Source organism: Bombina bombina, chromosome 5 (genome assembly GCF_027579735.1).
Source record: "Bombina bombina isolate aBomBom1 chromosome 5, aBomBom1.pri, whole genome shotgun sequence".
In the NCBI taxonomy this organism is placed as follows: Eukaryota; Metazoa; Chordata; class Amphibia; order Anura; family Bombinatoridae; genus Bombina; species Bombina bombina.
This window is the reverse complement of record NC_069503.1, coordinates 989,060,323-989,086,910: the sequence shown is the minus strand read 5'-3', so window position 1 is coordinate 989,086,910 and position 26,588 is coordinate 989,060,323. Positions and strand designations below refer to the sequence as shown.

At 38.9% G+C, this 26,588-nt stretch overlaps 1 protein-coding gene across 1 annotated transcript in view; it reads right to left on the bottom strand.

The window, feature by feature from the left end:
- The window catches only part of LOC128661686 (neural-cadherin-like), a 488,078-nt gene that overhangs the window by 314,460 nt on the left and 147,030 nt on the right, over nt 1–26,588 (bottom strand). Inside the window, 3 exon segments of the mRNA XM_053715912.1 lie at nt 13,153–13,325; nt 15,636–15,778; nt 19,335–19,584. Of these exon segments, the coding sequence (XP_053571887.1) occupies nt 13,153–13,325; nt 15,636–15,778; nt 19,335–19,584 (566 nt within the window).

Below are 26,588 nucleotides of genomic sequence, written 5' to 3'. Positions count from 1 at the left end.
GCAACACTCAGTTCATCCAAGCAAATAGAAACCAAATTCCAACTTGTGGATTACACAAATTAATTATACCATCTCATTAAAAAGATATTCATACATGGTCAGAATGCCAATTCCCTATGCACGATTCTATAACATTTCTTTGGGATAAATATATTAAAGGGACAGTCTACTCTACACCATAATTTTTATTGTTTAAAAAGATAAATAATCCCTTTATTACCTATTCCCCAGTTTTGCATAACCAACACAGTTATATTAATACATTTTTACCTCTGTGATTACCTTGTATATAAGCCTCTGCAGACTGCCGCCTTATCTCAGTGCTTTTGACAGACATGCAGTTTAGCCAATCAGTGCAGACTCCTAAATAACTCCACATGAGTAATCACAATGTTATCTATATGACACACATGAACTAGCACTGTCTAAATGTGAAAAACTTTCAAAATGCTCTGAGCTAAGAGGCGGTTTTCAACAGTTTAAAAATCAGTTTGAGCCTACCTAGGTTTAGCTTTTCAAAAATAGCACCAAGGGAACAAGGCAAATTTAATAAAAAAAAGTCAATTGGAAATCATGAAAGCTTAATTTTGACTTGACTGTCCCTTTAACACTAGGAGGATGCAGCCTTAGATATGAGGTTCCCCACCTGGGAACAGTAGGCAGATTCAATGTTATTTCTGTCTCGATTTACTTCATGTATTTAACCCCTTAGTGACCGAGGACGTGCAGGGTACGTCCGAAAAAAAAAAAGGCAGTTAACGCCTGACGACGTACCCTGCACGTCCTCGGCTAAAGTGAGTGCTGGAAGCGATCAAGATCGCTTCCAGACACTAATACAGTACCGCAGAGATGCCTCGATGTCTAGGCATCCCTGCAGTGCTGTTCCGGAGTGCCGGGACCGGATTGATCACTCCCCCTTGAGTGATCACTTCCGGTTTTGCTCCACGTGGAGCCCGGCAGTGCAGCAGAGCATCGGAAGCGATCGGACACGCTTCCGATGCTCTGCTAGTGTGCTAAGTGCCTCGGTGGGTCGAGGCACTTAGTTAGTATATGAATTAAATAAAAAATGGGGAAAAAAAACGGGTAATAAAATAAAAAAGCCCCTATATAGCCCCCCCCCTCCCCCATGAGGCTTCCAAAATGGCGATGCCCAGTGCATCATGGGGCCTCTCGGGGTGTCCCTAGCCTGCCTCATCATAGGGGCAAGCTAGGGTCACCCAATCTGAGCCTTCCCACAAAAAAAATAATAATAATAATAAAATCTCCCATTTGTCTGATCAGGTCAATATTTGTAAATATTGACTCTGATCAGTGTGGATCTCCCTCCCTCTCCTCACTTGCTATTTTGTTGGAGAGAGAGAGAGACCTGTATTTTAGCAGAGAGAGATTTATTTATTTTATTTGTTAAAAAATTTAAAATCCAAAGGCTCTTTTCAGAGCCATTAACCCCTAGCTTGCCAGTGATCACTATAAATCACTGGCAGTAGCACAGCTGCACTTTTTTTTGCTGTCTGTGCATTTATTTAGGGGTTAATTTTTGTTGTTGTATTTTTTTTTAAAAACCCAAAGGCTCCTTTCAGAGCCATTTAGCTAATTTAATTTAATTTAAAGACTATTTAACCCCTAGCTTGCCAGTGATCGCTATACATCACTGGCATTAGCATAGCTGTACTTTTTTGCTGTCTGTGCATTTTTTAGGGGTTAATTTTTGTTGTTGTAATTTTTTAAAAACCCAAACGCTCCTTTCAGAGCCATTTAGCTAATTTAATTTAAATAGTATTTAACCCCTAGCTTGCCAGTGATCGCTATAAATCACTGGCATTAGCATAGCTGTACTTTTTTGCTGTCTGTGCATTTTTTTAGGGGTTAATTTTTGTTGTAATTTTTTAAAAACCCAAAGGCTCCTTTCAGAGCCATTTAGCTAATTTAATTTAATTTAAAGAGTATTTAACCCCTAGCTTGCCAGTGATCGCTATAAATCACTGGCATTAGCATAGCTGTACTTTTTTGCTGTCTGTGCATTTTTTTAGGGCTTAATTTTTGTTGTTGTAATTTTTTAAAAACCCAAAGGCTCCTTTCAGAGCCATTTAGCTAATTTAATTTAATGAGTATTTAACCCCTAGCTTACCAGTGATCGCTATAAATCACTGGCATTAGCATAGCTGTACTTTTTTGCTGTCTGTGCATTTTTTTAGGGGTTAATTTTTGTTGTTGTAATTTTTTAAAAACCCAAAGGCTCCTTTCAGAGCCATTTAGTTAATTTAATTTAAAGAGTATTTAACCCCTAGCTTGCCAGTGATCGCTATAAATCACTGGCATTAGCATAGCTGTACTTTTTTTTAAAAAACCCAAAGGCCATTTAGTTAAATAATTCATTTTGGTTTTCTGTGACAGATACAATAATGTCAAAGAAAACATATAGTGCTGAGGAGGCATATGCCATCCTTGCGTCAGAGTCAGATGCCTCTATGTCTGACTCAGACCCCAATTTTGACCCTGTCATATGCTCAGATACATCATTAGATGCAGTCTCAACTGATAGTGATGTATCTGTGGCTGCTAGCCCCCCTGCCAGCCCCCCTGCTAGCCCCCCTGCCAGCCCCCCTGCTAGAAGGAGGCGTGTTGCTGCCACTGCCGCTGAAGAGTGGGTAACGCCTCATCTCCAGAGGCCAGATATCCCACCCTTCACAGCAAATGCTGGCATAAATATAGATGTGGCAGGTTTTAGCCCCCAACAGTTTCTGGAGGTGTTTCTGGGTGATGATGTATTGGGGAACATTGTTGCCCAAACTAATTTATATGCCCATCAGTACCGTGCTGCAAAGCCTGAAACATATTTGGCAAAGCAGCAATGGGCCCCCATCAATGTACCAGAATTTAAAAAATTCTGGGCATTGACTATGCTGATGGGCATCATAAAGAAGCCCTCCGTTCGCTCCTACTGGAGCAGTAGCCCCATCTGCTCTACCCCCATTTTCTCCCAGAGTATGTCGAGGCAGAGGTATGAAATGATTCTTCATTTCATGCACTTCAGCGACAACAGCCTGTGCCCCCCTAGGGAGCATCCCCAATTTGACAGGCTGTATAAAATCCGTCCCCTGATTACCCACTTTTCTGCCAGGTTTGCAGAGGCTTATACACCTGGAAGGAATATATGCGTTGATGAATCCCTGATGAAGTATAAGGGAAGGCTGGGATTCAAGCAGTATATTCCTTCCAAGTGCTCCAGGTATGGGATAAAGGTGTATAAGCTCTGTGAGAGCGAGACTGTGTATACTCAGGCCTTCCGGGTGTATGAGGGAAAGGATAGCCACCTTGACCCTCCAGGTTGCCCAGAACATATGGGAACCACTGGCAAGATTGTCTGGGACCTGATATTACCCCTAATGAACAAAGGGTATCACTTGTACTTAGACAATTTTTATACAAGTGTCCTTTTGTTCAAGCTACTGTATTGCTTTGATACAGTAGCTTGCGGTACTATTAAAAAGAACCGCACAGGTTTCCCAGGACAACTTGTACGCACCCGGCTACAAAGGGGGGGAGACCTCAGCTCTGCGCCAAGAGGAGCTGTTGGCACTTAAGTACAGAGACAAGAAGGATGTATACCTTCTTAACACCATCCACACAGAGAGGACGGTGGCGGTCTCTGTACGTGGCAGAGCTGAGATCATAAGGAAGCCAGTGTGCATCAAGTCTTATAACCGGCATATGGGTGGGGTTGATCTGGCAGATCAGCTGCTGCAGCCCTACCTAATTATGCGGAAGACAAGGGCCTGGTACAAAAAGGTTGCAATTTACCTAATGCAGATTGCAACCCACAACGCTTTTTTGTTGTTCAAAAAAGCAAACCCCGGAATGAAACAGACTTTTTTTACAATTTCAGCTCCAGATCATTTCGGGGATTTTGTACCATGATGCATCTGCTCCCCGGGCGGTGATGGGAGAGAGCAGAGTTGGGGCTACTCATTTTATTTTTAAAATCCCCCCTACTGCCGCAAAGCAGAGACCACAAAAAAAATGCAGAGTCTGTACCAAGAGGGGGCAAAGAAGGGACACTGTATATCACTGTCCTGATTGCCCTGGACAGCCTGGACTCTGCATTGGGGACTGCTTCAAGCGGTACCATACAATGGTCAATTTTTAAAAAATAAATACATTTGCTGTTATTTTTTTTTGTTATGTTTACTGTTAAATTTTTTGTTGTTATTTTTTTACTTTTAATGTGCCAGATTTTTACATTTCACTAATATATTTTTTTTTCTAAAATGGGGCTGTTCTTTTTTCTTTTTTTTTTTTTACAAAAACCCCTGTCAAACCTATGCATGGGGGACATAGGTGTTCTCAAGGTGCCTTGCAGAAAACAACCTGTAGTATTTTTTTTGCACTAACTTACAACAGTCTCTCCTAAATCATAGGCAAAAAGCAATGTGTGTGTAAAAATGAAAATTGAAAAATTGCCACCATACACTTTCTCCAATTTTTTTGGCTAAAACGGTTGCTTCAAAGGCATCAAAGCACACCATATACAATACCTTGGGGTGTCAACATTTCAAAAATATACACTTTCAGGGCAATAAATAAAAGTGGGGTTTACAATAGGCCCCAAACTAAAGATAGGCCTATCAGAAGAAATACTCTCACTTAATAACTAAAATCACAAGTCATAAAATTGTAACATAACCTTCCCAAAATCCTGGCAAACCTATGCATGGGGGGCATAGGTGTACTCAGGGTGCCTAGCAGAAAACAACCTGAAGTATTTTTTTGCACTTACTTACAACAGTCTCTCCTAAATCATAGTCAAAAAGCAATGTGTGTGTAAAAATGAAAATTTAAAAAATGCCACCATACACTTCCTCCAATTTTTTTGGCTAAAACAGTTACTTCAAATGCATCAAAGCACACCATATACAATACCTTGGGGTGTCAACATTTCAAAAATATGCACATTCATGGAAACAAATAAATTGGGGTATGTTAAAATACCCCCAAAAAGACAATAGGCAAAGAAAATATGTTAAATGTGAAAATAAAATCACAAACGCATGTTGGACATTTGGCATTACACTCCCCGAACAAGCCAAGAAACTTATGCATAGGTGGTATCACTGTACTCAGGAGATGTTGGTGAACACATATTGGGGTCTTCTTTGGCAGTAACACATAACAGGAGCTGAGAATTCATGTCTAAAGTACAATGTGTGTGAAAAATAACACACAAAAAATGACTGCCCAATAGTTTGACAAAGACTGGTGGTTGAATTAGTGCATGGAAAGTGTTAAAATACCAGCATTTGAAATACCCTAGGGTGTCTACTTTTCAAAATTATATGGTTTGATGGGGGTAAATTACATTGGCCGGCTTCAGAAATGTCCTACATAGGACATGGGTGCATGGGATGTGAAAATTCCAAGTTGAAAAACTGGAATGCGCCCCCTAAAAATAAGGCCTTTTAGCCCCCAGAGAACCCGACACACCTATACATAAGTGGTATCACTGTACTCGGGAGATGTTGTTGAACACATATTGAGCTGGTTTTTGGCAGTAACACATAACAGAAACTGAAAATACATGCCTAAAGTACAATGTGTGTGAAAAATAATGCAAAAAAATGACTGCCTAAAAGTTTGACAAAGACTAGTGGTTGAATTAGTGCATGGAAAGTGTTAAAATACCAGCATTTGAAATACCCTAGGGTGTCTACTTTTCAAAAATATATGGTTTGATGGGGGTAATTTACATTGCCCGGCTTCAGAAATGTCCCAAATAGGACATGGGTGCATGATGACAGATATGAAAATTCCAAGTTGAAAAACTGGAATGCGCCCCCTAAAATTAAGGCCTTTTAGCCCACAGAGAACCCAACACACCTATACATGGGTGGTATCACTGTGCTCAGGAGATGTTGTTGAATACATATTGAGGTGTTTTCTGGCAGTAACACATAACAGGGACTGAGAATATATGCCTAAAGTACAATGTGTGTGAAAAATAACACAAAAAAAATGACTACCCAAAGTTTGACAAAGACTAGTGGTTGAAATAGTGCATGGAAAGTGTTAAAATAACAGCATTTTAAATACCCTAGGGTGTCTACTTTTCAAAAATATATGGTTTGATGAGGGTAATTTACATTGCCCGGCTTCAGAAATGTCCCAAATAGGACATGGGTGCATGATGACAGATGTAAAAATTCCAAGTTGAAAAACTGGAATGCGCCCCCTAAAAAATAAGGCCTTTTAGCCCCCAGAGAACCCAACACACCTATACATGGGTGGTATCACTGTACTCAGGAGATGTTGTTGAATACATATTGAGGTTTTTTTGGCAGTAACACATAACAGGGACTGAGAATATATGCCTAAAGTACAATGTGTGTGAAAAATAATGCAAAAAAATGACTACCTAAAAGTTTGACAAAGACTAGTGGTTGAATTAGTGCATGGAAAGTGTTAAAATACCAGCATTTGAAATACCCTAGGGTGTCTACTTTTCAAAAATATATGGTTTGATGGGGGTAATTTACATTGCCCGGATTCAGAAATGTCCCAAATAGGACATGGGTGCATGATGACAGATATGAAAATTCCAAGTTGAAAAACTGGAATGCGCCCCCTAAAAATAAGGCCTTTTAGCCCCCAGAGAAGCCAACACACCTATACATGGGTGGTATCACTGTACTCAGGAGATGTTGTTGAATACATATTGAGTTTTTTTTGGCAGTAACACATAACAGGGACTGAGAATATATGCCTAAAGTACAATGTGTGTGAAAAATAACACAAAAAATGACTACCTAAAAGTTTGACAAAGACTGGTGGTTGAATTAGTGCATGGAAAGTGTTAAAATACCAGCATTTGAAATACCCTAGGGTGTCTATTTTTCAAAAATATATGGTTTGATGGGGGTAATTTACATTGGCCGGCTTCAGAAATGTCCCAAATAGGACATGGGTGCATGATGACAGATGTGAAAATTCCAAGTTGAAAAACTGGAATGCGCCCCCTAAAATTAAGGCCTTTTAGCCCACAGAGAACCCAACACACCTATACATGGGTGGTATCACTGTGCTCAGGAGATGTTGTTGAATACATATTGAGGTGTTTTCTGGCAGTAACACATAACAGGGACTGAGAATATATGCCTAAAGTACAATGTGTGTGAAAAATAACACAAAAAAAATGACTACCCAAAGTTTGACAAAGACTAGTGGTTGAAATAGTGCATGGAAAGTGTTAAAATAACAGCATTTTAAATACCCTAGGGTGTCTACTTTTCAAAAATATATGGTTTGATGAGGGTAATTTACATTGCCCGGCTTCAGAAATGTCCCAAATAGGACATGGGTGCATGATGACAGATGTAAAAATTCCAAGTTGAAAAACTGGAATGCGCCCCCTAAAAAATAAGGCCTTTTAGCCCCCAGAGAACCCAACACACCTATACATGGGTGGTATCACTGTACTCAGGAGATGTTGTTGAATACATATTGAGGTTTTTTTGGCAGTAACACATAACAGGGACTGAGAATATATGCCTAAAGTACAATGTGTGTGAAAAATAATGCAAAAAAATGACTACCTAAAAGTTTGACAAAGACTAGTGGTTGAATTAGTGCATGGAAAGTGTTAAAATACCAGCATTTGAAATACCCTAGGGTGTCTACTTTTCAAAAATATATGGTTTGATGGGGGTAATTTACATTGCCCGGATTCAGAAATGTCCCAAATAGGACATGGGTGCATGATGACAGATATGAAAATTCCAAGTTGAAAAACTGGAATGCGCCCCCTAAAAATAAGGCCTTTTAGCCCCCAGAGAAGCCAACACACCTATACATGGGTGGTATCACTGTACTCAGGAGATGTTGTTGAATACATATTGAGTTTTTTTTGGCAGTAACACATAACAGGGACTGAGAATATATGCCTAAAGTACAATGTGTGTGAAAAATAACACAAAAAATGACTACCTAAAAGTTTGACAAAGACTGGTGGTTGAATTAGTGCATGGAAAGTGTTAAAATACCAGCATTTGAAATACCCTAGGGTGTCTATTTTTCAAAAATATATGGTTTGATGGGGGTAATTTACATTGGCCGGCTTCAGAAATGTCCCAAATAGGACATGGGTGCATGATGACAGATGTGAAAATTCCAAGTTGAAAAACTGGAATGCGCCCCCTAAAATTAAGGCCTTTTAGCCCCCAGAGAACCCGACACACCTATACATGGGTGGTATCACTGTACTCAGAAGATGTTGTTCAACACATATTGAGGTGTTTTTGGTCAGTAACATATAACAGGAACTGAGAATCCATGCCTAAAGTACAATGCGTGTGAAAAATAACACACCAAAATTACTACCCAAAAGTTTGACAAAGACTGGTGGTTGAATTAGTGCATGCAAAGTGTTAAAATACCAGCATTTGAAATAGCCTAGGGTGTCTACTTTTTAAAAAATATATGGTTTGATGGGGGTAATTTGCATTGTCCGGCTTCAGAAATGTCCCAAATAGGACATGGGTGCATGATGACAGATGTGAAAATTCCAAGTTAAAAAACTGGAATGCGCCCCCTAAAAATAAGGCCTTTTAGCCCCCAGAGAACCCAACAAACCTATACATGGGTGGTATCACTGTACTCAGGAGATGCTGCTGAAGACATATTGGGGTGTTATTTGGCAGTAACCCTTAACGTTCTCAGTAAATGTATTCTTGAATTGCTATTTTGTCAAAAAATCACCACTTTTTTTTTTCTTTTTCAAACTTTGGCATAGATTGGTGGTAAAATAGTTGCATGGAAAGAGTCAAAATACCCCATGTTTAATACCTTAGGTTGTGTTCTTTTAAAAAATATATATATGTGAAGGGTTAATCAGGGATTCCTGACAGATATCAGTGTTCCAATGTAACTATCGCTAATTTTTTTTAAATTTTTTTGGAAATAGCAAAGTGCTACTTGTACTTATTGCCCTATATCTTGCAAAAAAAGCAAAGAACATGTAAACATTGAGTATTTCTAAACTCAGGACAAAATTTAGAAACTATTTAGCATGGGAGTTTTTTGGTAGTTGTTGAAGTGTAGGAGATTTTGAGGGTCAAAGTTAGAAAAAGTGTGTTTTTTTCAATTTTTTCCTCATATTTTATAATTTTTTTTATAGTAAATTATAAGATATGATGAAAATAATGGTATCTTTAGAAAGTCCATTTAATGGCGAGAAAAACGGTATATAATATGTGTGGGTACAGTAAATGAATAAGAGGAAAATTACAGCTAAACACAAACACCGCAGAAATGTAAAAATAGCCTTGGTCCAAAACGGACAGAAAATGGAAAAGTGCTGCGGTCATTAAGGGGTTAAAGCCCATTTACATTCAATTTAAGATTGGTGATTGAATATGTCCTTTCATTGTCACGCTGCTCTGGCTGTTGCCAGGGATGCAGCGGTTGCTGCTCTGGCTGTTGCCAGGAACGCGGCGGTTCCTATGAGCGTGCGGCGATGACGTCATCGCCACACGTCTATTCCCCTCTCAAGCTGGATCCTCTGAACTCCTTGGTGCGAATCGGAGCCTATGTAAGTACCTGCATAACTTACATTCACTGCCCAAGTAAAGGTGTTTCTGTGTGTGCTCCTAGGTGCTTTATTACTTGAATTGCCGGATTGCCTTAATATTACTGAACTCTGCTTGTCTGACTACTCTGTCCGTTTAACCCCTGAACTGCTAAACTGCTGGATTATTATTTGTTGCTGACCTCTGCCTGTTCCTGACCAATCTATTGATTTAACCCTGAACTGTTATACTGCTGGATTGCCTTTCTGTTGCTGAACTCTGCCTGTCTCTGACCATTCTCTGCCTTAATCTTATTGCCGTGAAGGACTACCCTGTCTACCGTGAGTACTGCTTACCTCATTTCTTACACTCACTTTGTTCTGGGATATTTCCTTATCCTTCCACTTGACGCCGGTATAAGAAGACTACTGACCAAGTTTGGTCTGATAGGGAAATATCTCACGAACATTACATTATACTTGGGCCATGGACCCAAATGAGTTAGTAAGAGCAGTCTCTCTTCAGGGACAGACCTTGGGAACCCACGCCATACACTTGCAGAATGTGGATTCTAAACTTGAGGCTATATCAGCTATGCTCTTCTCACTGGTTGCAGAAAAGAACGCTGTTCCTGTTGTTACACAGCCGGCCCCTGCTGCTAGTGCTGCAACTCCCCCCCTGTTATTGGAAGTATTTCCCGGATACCGTTGCCTGACAAGTACGATGGTACTACCGACTATAGGGGTTTTCTCAACCAGTGCAGACTACACTTCCGCAATGATCCTCTCACCTTCCAGTCTCATCAGTCAAAAGTCACTTTGATAATTTCTTTATTGAAATATAAGGCCCTAGCCTGGGTCTCTCTCCTTTTGGAACAGAGTGCTCAACTCCTGAATGATGCTGATGCCTTCATTTCAAATCATCTTCTGTATTTGGCATCTCCGGCCGCACTGCTGCTGCTCTCTTGGATCTCCACCAGAGCAATAGATCTGTGACACAATACGCCTTTGAGTTTCGCACCTTGGCACATGAGACCAGTTGGGATGGCAGTGCTCTCAAAGCGGCCTTCAGGAGAGGCCTACATGAGCATATCAAGGACGAGCTGACTTATCGTGATGTTCCATCCTCCTTGGATGACTTCATAACACTTTGTATCAGTCTGGATTCTCGCTTTCAGGAGAGACAAACAGAGAGAGAGAACAGGCAGAATCCAGTCTCTAGACTGTCCTCTACCCCTTCAGCACCTCCAGTTACCTCTGAAGAGGAACCCATGGATCTCTCTTCCCTTAAGCCCTCTGAGTCTGAAAGACAGAGAAGGAGGAGGTTGATACTGTATTTCTATTGTGGTTCTAATTCACACCAACTGAAGAACTGTGATATACTGCCAGGAAAAGCCAACGCTTAGAGGATAAAAGTGGGGTACCTCTAAAAGTAGCCACTATTAAATCCCCTCATGCTTCTCGGATCCTGGAACCTGTTACCCTTACCTTTCTTCAGAATTCCGTCCACGCTCAAGCCTTTATAGCTTCAGGGGCAGCTGGAAATTTTCTTAATCACCGTTTCATGATTCATGATTCATGCTGGGTTGCCTCTAATTCAGAAAAAACAATGTCTAAAAATAACTACTCTGGATGGCACTCCCCTTGGATCAGGTTTAATCATTTTCGAATCAGCACTCCTAACCTTGACTGTGGGAGTCCTACATACCGAACAATTGTAGTTCAATGTCATTCATTCTCCTGCACAACCAGTTATTCTTGGTCTTCCTTGGTTACATATTCACAATCTTCAGTTCGACTGGACTGAGGGACAATTGGCCTCCTGGGGTAAATCCTGTTTCCACTGCTGCCTGGCTAAGGTTACTCTGCTGCATCACGTCCCTATAGCCAGCCTCCAGACCCCTTCTAATCTTACCTCAGTATATGCAGAATTTACAGATGTTTTTGAAAACAAAGCAGTCAATGTGTTGCCACCTCACCTAGAGGGTACCCCCAACCCCATTCAGATTCTCACTAACCACAAGAATTTGATGTACCTAGAGACAGTTCATCGACTCAATCCTCGACAGGCCAGGTGGGCCCTATTCTTTTCTCATTTTAACTTTATAGTCTTACCTTCATGGGACCAAGAATAAAAAGGCTGATGCCCTTTCCCATCAGTTTCCTAGGACTAGTGACTCCTCTAAAGAACCTATCGAACACATCATACCCCCCTCCTATGTAGTTGCTCAGCTCAACACCTCTTCAAAGACTGCAACAAGCCCAGTCAAGAAAATCTTCTCAAGCCCCTGCGGCTCCTGAGATCCTTTATGTTCCTCCAAACCTTTGCTCTCCTGTATTATCCTAGGCTCATGACAGCAAGCTTTCAGGTCATCCTGGTTTGACAAGAACCTTTAAACTCCCAACATATGTGGTGGCCTACCATGAAGTTGGACTCTCAGGATTATGTCAAAGCTTGTCAGACTTGTGCTGTTAATAAGACTCCCCGTTCCCTACCACATGGCCTACTTCAACCATTGTCCATACCTAAACAACCATGAACACACATAGCTATGGATTTTGTTGTAGACCTTCCGCCTTTTGACCATCTGCCTGTCTCTGACCATTCTCTGCCTTAATCTTATTGCCGTGAAGGACTACCCTGTCTACCGTGAGTATTGATTACCTCATTTCTTACACTCACTTTGTTCTGGGATATTTCCTTATCCTTCCACTTGACGCCGGGATAAGAAGACTACTGGCCAAGTTTAGTTTGATATTACATGAACATTACATTCATATACTAAATGTCAATTACTGATGCACAGCCTTGTTGTTTGAGTCACTCACTTTACTTCCCTTACCTTGTCATTTTTGTGTAAAACTTTCCATAAAAAAAATATACATAAAAAAATATCTTAACAAAAAAGAAATATATATATATATATATATATATATATATATATATATATATATATATATATATATATATATATACATATATTGAACAAAAGCACAAAATATGATCATTATATCCCCAAGAAAAATATCCAGTGGCATCTATAGAAATTACACTGTGGGGGGCACTTGCAGGAGGCCCAATGGTGATTTGTGCGTATGGCTTCAACAGGACAGTACTGGGAATAAATGTGCATGGTCATGTATGCCATGGGTGGGGTGGGGAATGCTGCAGGCAGAGTAAGGACAGGCCTGGGCAGAATGGTAAGGAAAATTAAGGATTACCACTGTTGAGGGTGTCAGACATTATGTCCCTGGAAATATCCTTAAATCTAAGGGTATTTAATTGTGCACTTACTGTCATAAAAAGTAAGATTAAATAAAGAGGTAAAAGTAACAAGCAGAATGGCAATATTCCTATATGGTAACATGATATATCTGCATCAGTTAGGGGCACCATCAGTAGTGAGTGAATTACTGAAAAGATAAAAGTTTAAAAAGTGCTAAGCGTTTTGGCCTTTTTAAGATGGTAGAAAATGATTTAAGAAACTAAATATAAATAAATAGAATTTTCTAGAACAAGCATATTATAATACACAACTAATAAATACATCATCCAATCTCTACAATAAATGCAAATAAAAAAGTGTTATGCTCACTTCTTTGAAGACTGGCTTGTTATCATTCACATAAATTATTCCTACAACCACTTGAGTAAAACCACTGAGAGAGGCAGGTCCACCAGATGAATTGTCATCCGTTGCAGAAATATTTAATATATACTGAGGCTTTTTCAGACTTGGAAGTGAATTTCTACGAAGTTTTAAGATACCTATATAAAATATTAAACAAATTCATTGGGATGCTATAAAATGTTTGCAACAAAAACATTTACAAAGACACATTTATAATAGATGATGTTATTTATTCATTTGCAATAGAAATCTTATATACCAGCACAACCTTCCCTGATCCACCCTATTGGTAGGTCTCTTATCTTTCTGGATTCAGGGATTGTGTGTAACTCCCACCTTGAGCTTTGAAAGTCAGGGTAATCCTCTAGGGTCCTTTTCAAGAGTACAAACTCTCACCGTGTTTGCACTTTGAATGCATTTTTCTTGTGTAGTCCTCTTTAAAGGTTCCTATAAACGTCCTTAGGCAATTCAAAGTCTGGAAAGGAGGTGGAGAAGCTCTAGTACCACTTTATCACAGCAGTCCTTTTATATGTTGGGAGAAGGAGATTGGTGTTTTATATGATCCCATCAAGTGGATATTAGCTATTAGATACGCTATTTAACATATAGGGTCAGCATTTCTCTGCACCACAGCCACCCGTATGAGTTGTTCTATAAAATATTCCTTGTTTTAATGCTTAGCATTTCACATATTAATTCTTCCCTATGTTGGAGGGAATGAGAAGGGGTAGACACACTTTCCGTATATGAGGGCAATGCCCTATTTTCCCAGTGTGGGAAAGAGGTTTTTGGTTTTGCACCTTTATAAATATTACACTGCACATTTTGCCTGGAATTGGACCTCTTTCATCATGGTCCTAAATTTCAGAGATATCAGTTAACGTGTATAATGTCTACCACCAAACTGGCTATTGTAAGAGGCTGCAATTTGCTGCTAATACATAGGCAGAAATATTTTCCAATATGGACTATCTTTATAAAAAGGGGTTTATACCTGATCTATGAGCTATAATAGATGGAGTTGTTCTGTTTTATTTGATTTGGGCTCCATGGACTAATTACTATGATGCAGCTTTATCGTTCAATACACCTGAAAAGCAAACCCTGAATTGCATAGCTCCTAGTTATCAGACCACTAGATAACAATAGATCTAGCCAGAGAATGAGGGCCCAATGATCTAAATATGTCATATCATTGCTATGTTGCAAAGGTAATTGCATTGCAAATAAAAAGTACAGGCAAAATGGTCTAAAGTGATTGAATCACTGTCTGAAGGTACTCTCTTAAAGAGACGATTAGTACACTCTATTGTGTGATGCGAGGGTTCTTTGCCAGTAGTGGAATGTTCAATACTGCAGCCTCTCAATGTGCAGCAAAGGTTAGTGTAATTGATCCCTTTGTACAGTGTCTAATGACAATAACAATCGGTACAGTGAAAACACCTAATACCTGTTCTGTATAGAAAGAACATACGGTTTGGGAAAATAGAAGCTGCTTAATAGTTAGAAATCTCACAATTTAAAAAAAAAAAAGATTTACAGTGTGAAAACTTTGTAAAGCCCATTATTGTAAACTGGAAAAGTTGTGACCACTTTCCTCTGTGAGATTTTTTCTAGACCAAACCCTACAAAATTAAATAACAAGTAAAATAAATGAAGTTAGTTAATATATATATATATATATATATATATATATATATATATATATATATATATATATATATATATATATATATATATATATATATATATATATATAACAATGTCCTTAGATGATAAGCACAGTCCTTCAATTCAAATTAAATGTAGTAATATGCCGAAGTGAAAAAACGTCACTCACTGGACTTCTATAAAAAATAATCTTTAATGTAACAAAATATAAAATGGCATAACGTTTCAGAGTTCCTCTAACTCCTTTGTCAAATGCCCCAATATGGCCCACCTCATATGTTTTTAGGTTCAATGATTTTTTATAGAAGTCCAGTGAGTGCCATTTTTTTCACTTTGGCATATATATATATATATATATATATATATATATATATATATATATATATATATATATACTATTTTACAATATTAATGCATTTAAGTAACACACCAAATATCTATGCACAGTATACCCATAATGCCCCAGTTCAATTAGACTAATTATTAATGTGAAAAAGTTATACTTGGCTGATATGTTATTCTATAACAAGACAACAGAAATATCTTGTAATTACCAGGTGTATACTGCCCCATTAAGAGCCTTTGTGGACCTCCGTGTTTTGTAGAAACAAGAGCCAATGTTTAAATGGTTCCATATTATTAATGATGTTTCAGCTGATGTAAAAAGAACTTATATACCTTTGCACCTGTATGCTTTCACATGTTTATTTAATCTATCCTTGATGTATACTTATGTAATGTCCCGTCTCGTAAAATAAAAAAATAATGTCCTATACCTTTCTGGCCATCCAATTCAAAATTACCCTCTTCATTCCCTCCAACAATAATGTAGGACACTCCATCTCCATCTGGATCCTTGGCATAGACTGTAGCCACCAGTATATTTGGACCAGCATCTTCAGCAAGAAAAGTGTTATATCTGGCAAGGACGAAACATGTATATGTACATAAGAATAAGTAAAGACTGAGGAAATACTCATATATAGTGCAGGGAAACGGAAAAATATAATTTATACGTACCTGATTTCTTTCATGGTGGTTAGAATCCATGATCCATTCATTACTCCTGGGCATTATACTCCTGGCCACTAGGAGTGGGCAAAGATCCCAAAACTCCAACAGCCCTTATAACCCCTCCCACCTTACTGGAAACTAGTCTGACGTATAGCAAAACCAGAATAAAAGAAGGTAGGAAATGAAATTAAGAGCAATAAAAAACATGGAACAAAAGGATGTGCATACTCAAAATGCCACCAGAAAAAAACAACCACAATAATAATAATCATGAACTCTGACCATCTTAAAAGAAATAATTTTATCATCCCGTAAGCATAAATTATATTTTCTTTCATAAAGGAGGTAAGAGTCCATGATCCATTACTCCTGGGAATGAATACCCAAACTGTGAAGTAATTTGGGCAGGAGAAGGCTTCTACTATTCCAAATACATTGGATGATCCATTACTCCTGGGAACGAATACCCAAAATGTGAAGTAATTTGGGCAGGAGAAGACTTCTACTATTCCAAATACATTGGATGATTAGTTTGTTTGTTTTTTTTTGTGTGTTTTTTCTATGCAGAAAAAAATACATACAAAATGTTTAATGCCCAGAAACAGCCACCTGAAGGACCTTCCTACCAAAAGCTGCTTCAGAAGAAGCAAAAACATAAAAATGGTAGAATTTAGAAAAAGTATGTATGTAAGGAAGACCAAGTAGCTGCCTTGAAAATTTGATCAACAGAGGCCCTATTCTTAAAGCCTAAGAAAGAACAATTTGTCTGGTAGGATGGGCAGTAATCCATTTAGGAGAATGACCCACCTCCAGGTAAGCTTTATGAATTAAAAGCTTCAACCAAGAGACTAATGAAACGGCATTAGCTTTAGAAGATAGAAGATTGTCTAAAATCCTTAGTATCCTATAAATAGTACTTCAAAGCTCTGATCCCATTTAAATTATGGAGAAGACTCTCCTTGGAATTCTTTGTATTAGGACAAAAAGAAGGAACAACAATCCCACAATTTATGTTATCAGTAGAAACCACCTTAGGAAAAAAGTCAAACTTAGTTCTTAAAACTGCCTTATCCTGATGAAAAACAAGGTAAGGAGGCTCACAACTAAGAACAGACAATCTTCTAGCAGAGGAAAAAGCCAAAAGAAACAAAAACTTTCAAGACAAAAGCTGACTAACCAAATCATGCATATTTTCAAAAGGAGGAACATACAAAACTCTTAAAGCCAAATTAAGATTCCATGGATATCCAGAAATTTTGAAACCTTCTTGTGAAACAAGACAGAAAGAACAGAGAACTGGCCCTTTACGGGACTAGCAGATAAACCCTTATCTAAACCATCCTGAAGAAATTGAAGAATTCTAAAGGATTGCCAACTGAACACACACCAGGAAATAAAAGCCTTCCAAACCATGTGATAAATCTTGATGCTTGATGGCCCCTGTTTCTGGCGAGTCTTCAGTCTCTCTCTCGGTCCGTGCAAGAACCTTTCTCAAGACCATTTTCTTTTTTAATCTTAAATAGACTTCTTCACTCTGTCATATAACAGAGTAAAGAAGTCTATTTAAAATGGTCTTGAGAAAGGTCCTTGCACGGACCGAGACGTCAACCAGAAAATAAAATAAAGAGTTAAAGGTTTTGAAAAATTAAAAGTCCTGAGAGAGCCTCTTCATTTCAAGAAAAAAATAAAAATAAACAAATATATATATAGTGTTTAACATTAAACCAACAAGAGGCTAGGGACTGGTCCCTGTGATACCTGTGGCAGACCTGTGACTTACTCCCATAGGGTGTTTTCGCGCCACTACCCATACTCCAAAAACATCCCTCTGTCCAGGCTGTAGCTCTCTGAGGGGAAACTGGGCCTCAAATCTGTCTGAAAACTCTTGTCACATACAACTGGTGCACCATCCTACTTCTCCTTCCTCCTGCAAAGGCAAGACTAGTTTCCAGTAAGGTGGGAGGGGTTTTAAGGGCTCCTGGAGTTTTGGGATCTTTGTCATCTCCTAGTGGCCAGGAGTATAATTTCCAGGAATAATGGATTTTGGACTCTCACCAGCTTTATGAAAGAAATATGTACATCAAGGCATTAAGTTGCTTTTGTGTCGACACATTGACTACCAGAGCGACTGTCAATTAACTTGTTGACTGGATATTTTTGATTCAAGCAGCATGTCGTAAACTATCGGTCCTCTCTTAGGGCCCGATTCTCTAAAGCTCTCTGGTCTTGCGAGATTCTATGAGATGCCTCGTCAGTACTACGAAGACCCTGTATCTCATTAAGGGGAGGTCACTAATATGCTTTATGTTTTACAATATAGTGCTTAGGAAAATAAGCTGTTGATTTCTCTCTGCATGAGTTTTTGAGAATCGAACCCTTAGAGTTTAATGATAATGCCAGAAATGGTATAGGAAATTCATATTAAAACAAAATCATGTGGTGTCATGTACTAGTTTTCATGTGATGGTAACCAGAAAATATTATCAGTCAGTCATAATTTGGTGACAAATACACCTTGTATTGTGTTATATTTAAAAAATTAGCACATGTATTTTAAAGGGACATAAAACGCACAAATATTTATTTCATGATTCAGATAGAATAAACAATTTTAAACAACTTTCCATTGTACTTTTATGATAAAATCTTCTTCATTTTCTTGTTATCCTTTGTTAAAAAGCAGGAAGGTATATGGCAGCAGTTTTTCAAGAATGTTATACATTAGCAAGAGCACTATTTCCTGTCATGCAGTGCTCCAGACATGTGCACGCTATCTAGCTAGATATCTCTTCAACAAAGAATAACATGAGAATGAAGCAAATTTGATAATAGAAGTAAATTGGAAACTTTTGTAAAATTGTATTCTATCTATCTGAATAATGGAAGAAACATTTTGGGTTTCCTGTCCCTTTGAAGCAAGTTTAGGTTAAGGGCTAGTTAGTGTTTTGGCTAGCATTAGGGCTAGCACTTAAAAAGGTAAGAAAGGAAAGAACAAAACAAATGATGGAACTTCTACCTCTGAAACTACATCTTTATCTTATACTGTGAATGAGTCTAAACTACCTTTTATACAGATTGACAGAATAAATAACGTTATTCATTCTGCTGCATGTGGTGTGATATCATTTGTTTTATAGTATTAAACTATGGTGCTAGGAAAACGTTTGAACATTTTCTTAATCAAATGTTGAAGCTATCTGCAAGATGAACCAATGTCATGTGCGGTACAGATCTCAGTCACCTGGTAGGCTGACACCTCAGCTATCTTGCTATAGAAGAAACAGAACAGACAACAAATTACAGTAAAATATTATTAAAGGGAAGAGTATAATGCTATATTCAAGCAATGAAGAATTCTTCTATTGAGCCAACCTACCATCCCTCCTCCAAAATATAAACTAACAATAACGAAATCTAAGTCATCAAAAGATTCCCAAACAAAACAAATTAAATATTCTTACATGGTTTGAGAAAACACAGGGGCTTCATCATTGGTATTGCTCATTCTTAAGCTCACGGATGCAGTTCCTGTACGGGGAGGGTTTCCTTTATCCACCGCAATGATCACAAACTCATATACATGGTTGGCTCGCTCATAGTCTAGGTGTTGACTGGAGATGATGAAGCCTTGTGTAGTTATAGAGAAATCAGAGCTCTGAACATAGAAGGAAAGCTCTGAGTTGGATCCAGAGTCACAATCATGTGCACTTACTATGAAATAAAAAACATATTGTAATAAGCCTCAGAAATAACACACAGGTTCCTACTTAAATTGCTGGTGGACAATGTTCACAGTCAGGGAACCAGTCCACCTGCATTCAAGGCAGCATCCACTTCCGACATGTAACACTGTGCAAGCAAGTGTTTGTGCAGCTCCACCCCCTATCAATACAAGTTGATTTAACTCTTAAGACATTTGTCTTTTCTTAACTTGCAACTGCAGGCTCACATTTGCATCTTAAAAAATGGAGCGCAAGCCCATAGTCAAATGTATTCACAAATCCACCTCAGCATAAAACAATGTGAAATCATCTAAAACCATTTTTAAAAGACTTGGACCTAGATTTGGAGTTTGGCGTTAGCCGTGAAAACCAGCGTTAGAGGCTCCTAACGCTGGTTTTAGGCTACCGCCGGTATTTGGAGTCACTCAAAATAGGGTCTAACGCTCACTTTTCATCCGCGACTTTTCCATACCGCAGATCCCCTTACGTCAATTGCGTATCCTATCTTTTCAATGGGATCTTTCTAACTCTGGTATTTAGAGTCGTTTCTGAAGTGAGCGTTAACGACAAAACTCCACCCGCAGGAAAAAAGTCAGTAGTTAAGAGCTTTCTGGGCTAACGCCGGTTTATAAAGCTCTTAACTACTGTACTCTAAAGTACACTAACACCCATAAACTACCTATGTACCCCTAAACCGAGGTCCCCCCACATCGCCGACACTCGAATATTTTTTTTTAACCCCTAATCTGCCGACCGCCACCTACGTTATACTTATGTACCCCTAATCTGCTGCCCCTAACACCGCCGACCCCTGTATTATATTTATTAACCCCTAATCTGCCCCCCACAACATCGCCGCCAGCTACCTACAATAATTAACCCCTAATCTGCCGACCGCAAAGCGCCGCCACCTACATTATAGCTATGTACCCCTAATCTGCTGCCCCTAACACCGCCGACCCCTATATTATATTTATTAACCCCTAATCTGCCCCCCTCAACGTCGCCTCCACCTGCCTACACTTATTAACCCCTAATCTGCCGAGCGGACCGCACCGCTACTATAATAAAGTTATTAACCCCTAATCCGCCTCACTAACCCTATAATAAATAGTATTAACCCCTAATCTGCCCTTCCTAACATCGCCGACACCTAACTTCAATTATTAACCCCTAATCTGCCGACCGGAGCTCACCGCTATTCTAATAAATGTATTAACCCCTAAAGCTAAGTCTAACCCTAACACTAACACCCCCCTAAATTAAATATAATTTAAATCTAACGAAATTAATTAACTCTTATTAAATAAATTATTCCTATTTAAAGCTAAATACTTACCTGTAAAATAAACCCTAATATAGCTACAATATAAATTATAATTATATTGTAGCTACAGGGAGTGCAGAATTATTAGGCAAGTTGTATTTTTGAGGATTAATTTTAATATTGAACAACAACCATGTTCTCAATGAACCCAAAAAACTCATTAATATCAAAGCTGAATAGTTTTGGAAGTAGTTTTTAGTTTGTTTTTAGTTTTAGCTATTTTAGGGGGATATCTGTGTGTGCAGGTGACTATTACTGTGCATAATTATTAGGCAACTTAACAAAAAACAAATATATACCCATTTCAATTATTTATTTTTACCAGTGAAACCAATATAACATCTCAACATTCACAAATATACATTTCTGACATTCAAAAACCAAACAAAAACAAATCAGTGACCAATATAGCCACCTTTCTTTGCAAGGACACTCAAAAGCCTGCCATCCATGGATTCTGTCAGTGTTTTGATCTGTTCACCATCAACATTGTGTGCAGCAGCAACCACAGCCTCCCAGACACTGTTCAGAGAGGTGTACTGTTTTCCCTCCTTGTAAATCTCACATTTGATGATGGACCACAGGTTCTCAATGGGGTTCAGATCAGGTGAACAAGGAGGCCATGCCATTAGATTTTCTTCTTTTATACCCTTTCTTGCCAGCCACGCTGTGGAGTACTTGGACGCGTGTGATGGAGCATTGTCCTGCATGAAAATCATGTTTTTCTTGAAGGATGCAGACTTCTTTCTGTACCACTGCTTGAAGAAGGTGTCTTCCAGAAACTGGCAGTAGGACTGGGAGTTGAGCTTGACTCCATCCTCAACCCGAAAAGGCCCCACAAGCTCATCTTTGATGATACCAGCCCAAACCAGTACTCCACCTCCACCTTGCTGGCATCTGAGTCGGACTGGAGCTCTCTGCCCTTTACCAATCCAGCCACGGGCCCATCCATCTGGCCCATCAAGACTCACTCTCATTTCATCAGTCCATAAAACCTTAGAAAAATCAGTCTTGAGATATTTCTTGGCCCAGTCTTGACGTTTCAGCTTGTGTGTCTTGTTCAGTGGTGGTCGTCTTTCAGCCTTTCTTACCTTGGCCATGTCTCTGAGTATTGCACACCTTGTGCTTTTGGGCACTCCAGTGATGTTGCAGCTATGAAATATGGCCAAACTGGTGGCAAGTGGCATCTTGGCAGCTGCACGCTTGACTTTTCTCAGTTCATGGGCAGTTATTTTGCGCCTTGGTTTTTCCACACGATTCTTGCGACCCTGTTGACTATTTTGAATGAAACGCTTGATTGTTTGATGATCACGCTTCAGAAGCTTTGCAATTTTAAGAGTGCTGCACCCCTCTGCAAGATATCTCACTATTTTTGACTTTTCTGAGCCTGTCAAGTCCTTCTTTTGACCCATTTTGCCAAAGGAAAGGAAGTTGCCTAATAATTATGCACACCTGATATAGGGTGTTGATGTCATTAGACCACACCCCTTCTCATTACAGAGATGCACATCACTTTATATGCTTAATTGGTAGTAGGCTTTCGAGCCTATACAGCTTGGAGTAAGACAACATGCAGGAAGAGGATGATGTGGTCAAAATACTCATTTGCCTAATAATTCTGCACTCCCTGTATTTTAGGATTAATATTTATTTTACAGGCAACTTTGTAATTATTTTAACCAGGTACAATAGCTATTAAATAGTTAAGAACTATTTAATAGTTACCTAGTTAAAATAATAACAAAATTACCTGTAAAATAAATCCTAACCTAAGTTACAATTAAACCTAACACTACACTATCATTAAATTAATTAAATAAAATACCTACAATTACCTACAATTAACCTAACACTACACTATCAATAAATTAATTAAATACAATTCCTACAAATAAATACAATTAAATAAACTAGCTAAAGTACAAAAAATAAAAAAGAACTAAGTTACAAAAAATAAAAAAATATTTACAAACATAAGAAAAATATTACAACAATTTTAAACTAATTACACCTACTCTAAGCCCCCTAATAAAATAACAAAGACCCCCAAAATAACAAAATGCCCTACCCTGTTCTAAATTATTCAATTTCAAAGCTCTTTTACCTTACCAGCCCTGAACAGGGCCCTTTGCGGGGCATGCCCCAAGAAATTCAGCTCTTTTGCCTGTAAAAAAAAAACATACCCCCCCCCCCCAACATTACAACCCACCACCCACATACCCCTAATCTAACCCAAACCCCCCTTAAATAAACCTAACACTAAGCCCCTGAAGATCTTCCTACCTTGTCTTCACCCTACCAGGTTCACCGATCCGTCCTGAAGAGCTCCTCCGATGTCCTAATCCAAGCCCAAGCGAGGGGCTGAAGAGGTCCATGATCCGGCTGAAGTCTTCATCCAAGCGGGAGCTGAAGAGGTCCATGATCCGGCTGAAGTCTTCATCCAAGCGGGAGCTGAAGAGGTCCATGATCCGGATGAAGTCTTCTATCAACGGCATCTTCAATCTTCTTTCTTCCGGATCCATCTTGCAGACCTCCGACGCGGAACATCCTCTTCTCCCGACGCCTACTAGCCGAATGACGGTTCCTTTAAGGGACGTCATCCAAGATGGCGTCCCTCAAATTCCGATTGGCTGATAGGATTCTATCAGCCAATCGGAATTAAGGTAGGAATATTCTGATTGGCTGATGGAATCAGCCAATCAGAATCAAGATCAATCCGATTGGCTGATCCAATCAGCCAATCAGATTGAGCTCGCATTCTATTGGCTGATCGGAACAGCCAATAGAATGCAAGCTCAATATGATTGGCTGATCGAATCAGCCAATCGGATTGAACTTGATTCTGATTGGCTGATTCCATCAGCCAATCAGAATATTTCTACCTTAATTCCGATTGGCTGATAGAATCCTATCAGCCAATCGGAATTCGAGGGACGCCATCTTGGATGACGTCCCTTAAAGGAACCGTCATTCAGTTAGTAGGCGTCGGGAGAAGAGGATGTTCCGCGTCGGAGGTCTGCAAGATGGATCCGGAAGAAAGAAGATTGAAGATGCCGTTGTTCGAAGACTTCATCCGGATCATGGACCTCTTCAGCTCCCGCTTGGATGAAGACTTCAGCCGGATCATGGACCTCTTCAGCTCCCGCTTGGATGAAGACTTCAGCCGGATCATGGACCTCTTCAGCCCCCCGCTTGGGCTTGGATTAGGACATCGGAGGAGCTCTTCAGGACGGATCGGTGAACCTGGTAGGGTGAAGACAAGGTAGGAAGATCTTCAGGGGCTTAGTGTTAGGTTTATTTAAAGGGGGTTTGGGTTAGATTAGGGGTATGTGGGTGGTGGGTTGTAATGTTGGGGGGGGGTATTGTATGTTTTTTTTACAGGCAAAAGAGCTGAATTTCTTGGGGCATGCCCCGCAAAGGGCCCTGTTCAGGGCTGGTAAGGTAAAAGAGCTTTGAAATGTAGTAATTTAGAATAGGGTAGGGCATTTTTTATTTTGGGGGGCTTTGTTATTTTATTAGGGGGCTTAGAGTAGGTGTAATTAGTTTAAAATTGTTGTAATATTTTTCTTATGTTTGTAAATATTTTTTTATTTTTTGTAACTTAGTTCTTTTTTATTTTTTGTACTTTAGCTAGTTTATTTAATTGTATTTATTTGTAGGAATTGTATTTAATTAATTTATTGATAGTGTAGTGTTAGGTTAATTGTAGGTAATTGTAGGTAGTTTATTTAATTAATTTATTGATAGTGTAGTGTTAGGTTTAATTGTAACTTAGGTTAGGATTTATTTTACAGGTAAATTTGTAATTATTTTAACTATTTTAGCTATTAAATAGTTCTTAACTATTTAATAGCTATTGTACCTGGTTAAAATAAATACAAAGTTACCTGTAAAATAAATATAAATCCTAAAATAGCTATAATATAATTATAATTTATATTGTAGCTATATTAGGATTTATTTTACAGGTAAGTATTTATCTTTAAATAGGAATAATTTATTTAATAAGAGTTAATTAATTTCGTTAGATGTAAATTATATTTAATTTAGGGGGGTGTTAGTGTTAGGGTTAGACTTAGCTTTAGGGGTTAATACATTTATTAGAATAGCGGTGAGCTCCGGTCGGCAGATTAGGGGTTAATAATTGAAGTTAGGTGTCGGCGATGTTAGGGAGGGCAGATTAGGGGTTAATACTATTTATTATAGGGTTAGTGAGGCGGATTAGGGGTTAATAACTTTATTATAGTAGCACTCAGGTCCGCTCAGTAGATTAGGGGTTAATAAGTGTAGTTAGGTGGAGGCGACGTTGTGGGCGGCAGATTAGGGGTTAATAAATATAATATAGGGGTCGGCGATGTTAGGGCAGCAGATTAGGGGTACATAGGGATAATGTAAGTAGCGGCGGTTTACGGAGCGGCAGATTAGGGGTTAATAATAATATGCAGGGGTCAGCGATAGCGGGGGCGGCAGATTAGGGGTTAATAAGTGTAAGGTTAGGGGTGTTTAGACTCGGGGTACATGTTAGGGTGTTAGGTGCAGACGTAGGAAGTGTTTCCCCATAGCAAACAATGGGGCTGCGTTAAGAGCTGAACGCTGCTTTTTTGCAGGTGTTAGGTTTTTTTTCAGCTCAAACAGCCCCATTGTTTGCTATGGGAGAATCGTGCACAAGCACGTTTTTGAGGCTGGCCGCTTGCGTAAGCAACTCTGGTATCGAGAGTTGAAGCTGTGTTAAAAATGCTCTACGCTCCTTTTTTGGAGCCTAACGCAGCCTTTATGTGGACTCTCAATACCAGAGTTATTTTTATGGTGCGGCCAGAAAAAAGCCGGCGTTAGTTTTTCGGGTCGTTACCGACAAAACTCCAAATCTAGCCGTATATGAATAACCTAAATTTAAATAAAATTTGAATAAAATTATGCAACTTCCTCCACAAACAGATATGGCTGAGCATGCTTCACTAACTTCATGAAAATACTTTTCTTCTTTTCATTTTCTTACACACCCTAATCAAATCAAAACCATATGCCCATTTTCTGAGGCATCAGCTACTATGGAGCATGTGCAGAATATGAGTCTAAAATTGGGTGAACATGTTTATATAAGAAAAAAAAATCTATTGCTTACTTAAAATTCAGAATAAGTGACACTGTGTTGTTTTGTTGTTATGCCTTTGTTTTAATGGTCTTTTAAGTGTTCAGTCAAACACTTGCTGTGTGTACAAATAACATATTTTATACTTACCTGATAAATGTTTTTCTTTCCTGGCATGGAGAGTCCATGAATCCATTCAATTACTAGTGGGAATTTAACTCCTGGCCACCAGGTGGAAGTAAAAAACACCCCAGGAAAGCTTTAAGTATCTTCCCACTACCCACAATCCCCAGTCATTCAGCCGAGGAATTATGGAAAGAGAAGAAGACACAAAGGGTATAGCGGTGCCTGAGGTTTAAAAAATGACAAAAAGATGTCTTAAAATAAGGGCGGGTCATGGACTCTCCATGCCAGGAAAGAAAAGAATTTATCAGGTAAGTATAAAGTATGTTTTCCTATCAATGGTATGGAGAGTCCACAAATCCATTCAATTACTAGAGGTAACCAATACCAAAGCTAGAGTCCACAGAATGGAAGGGAGGGATACACAAAACAGGTGAACGTAAACAGAAGGCAC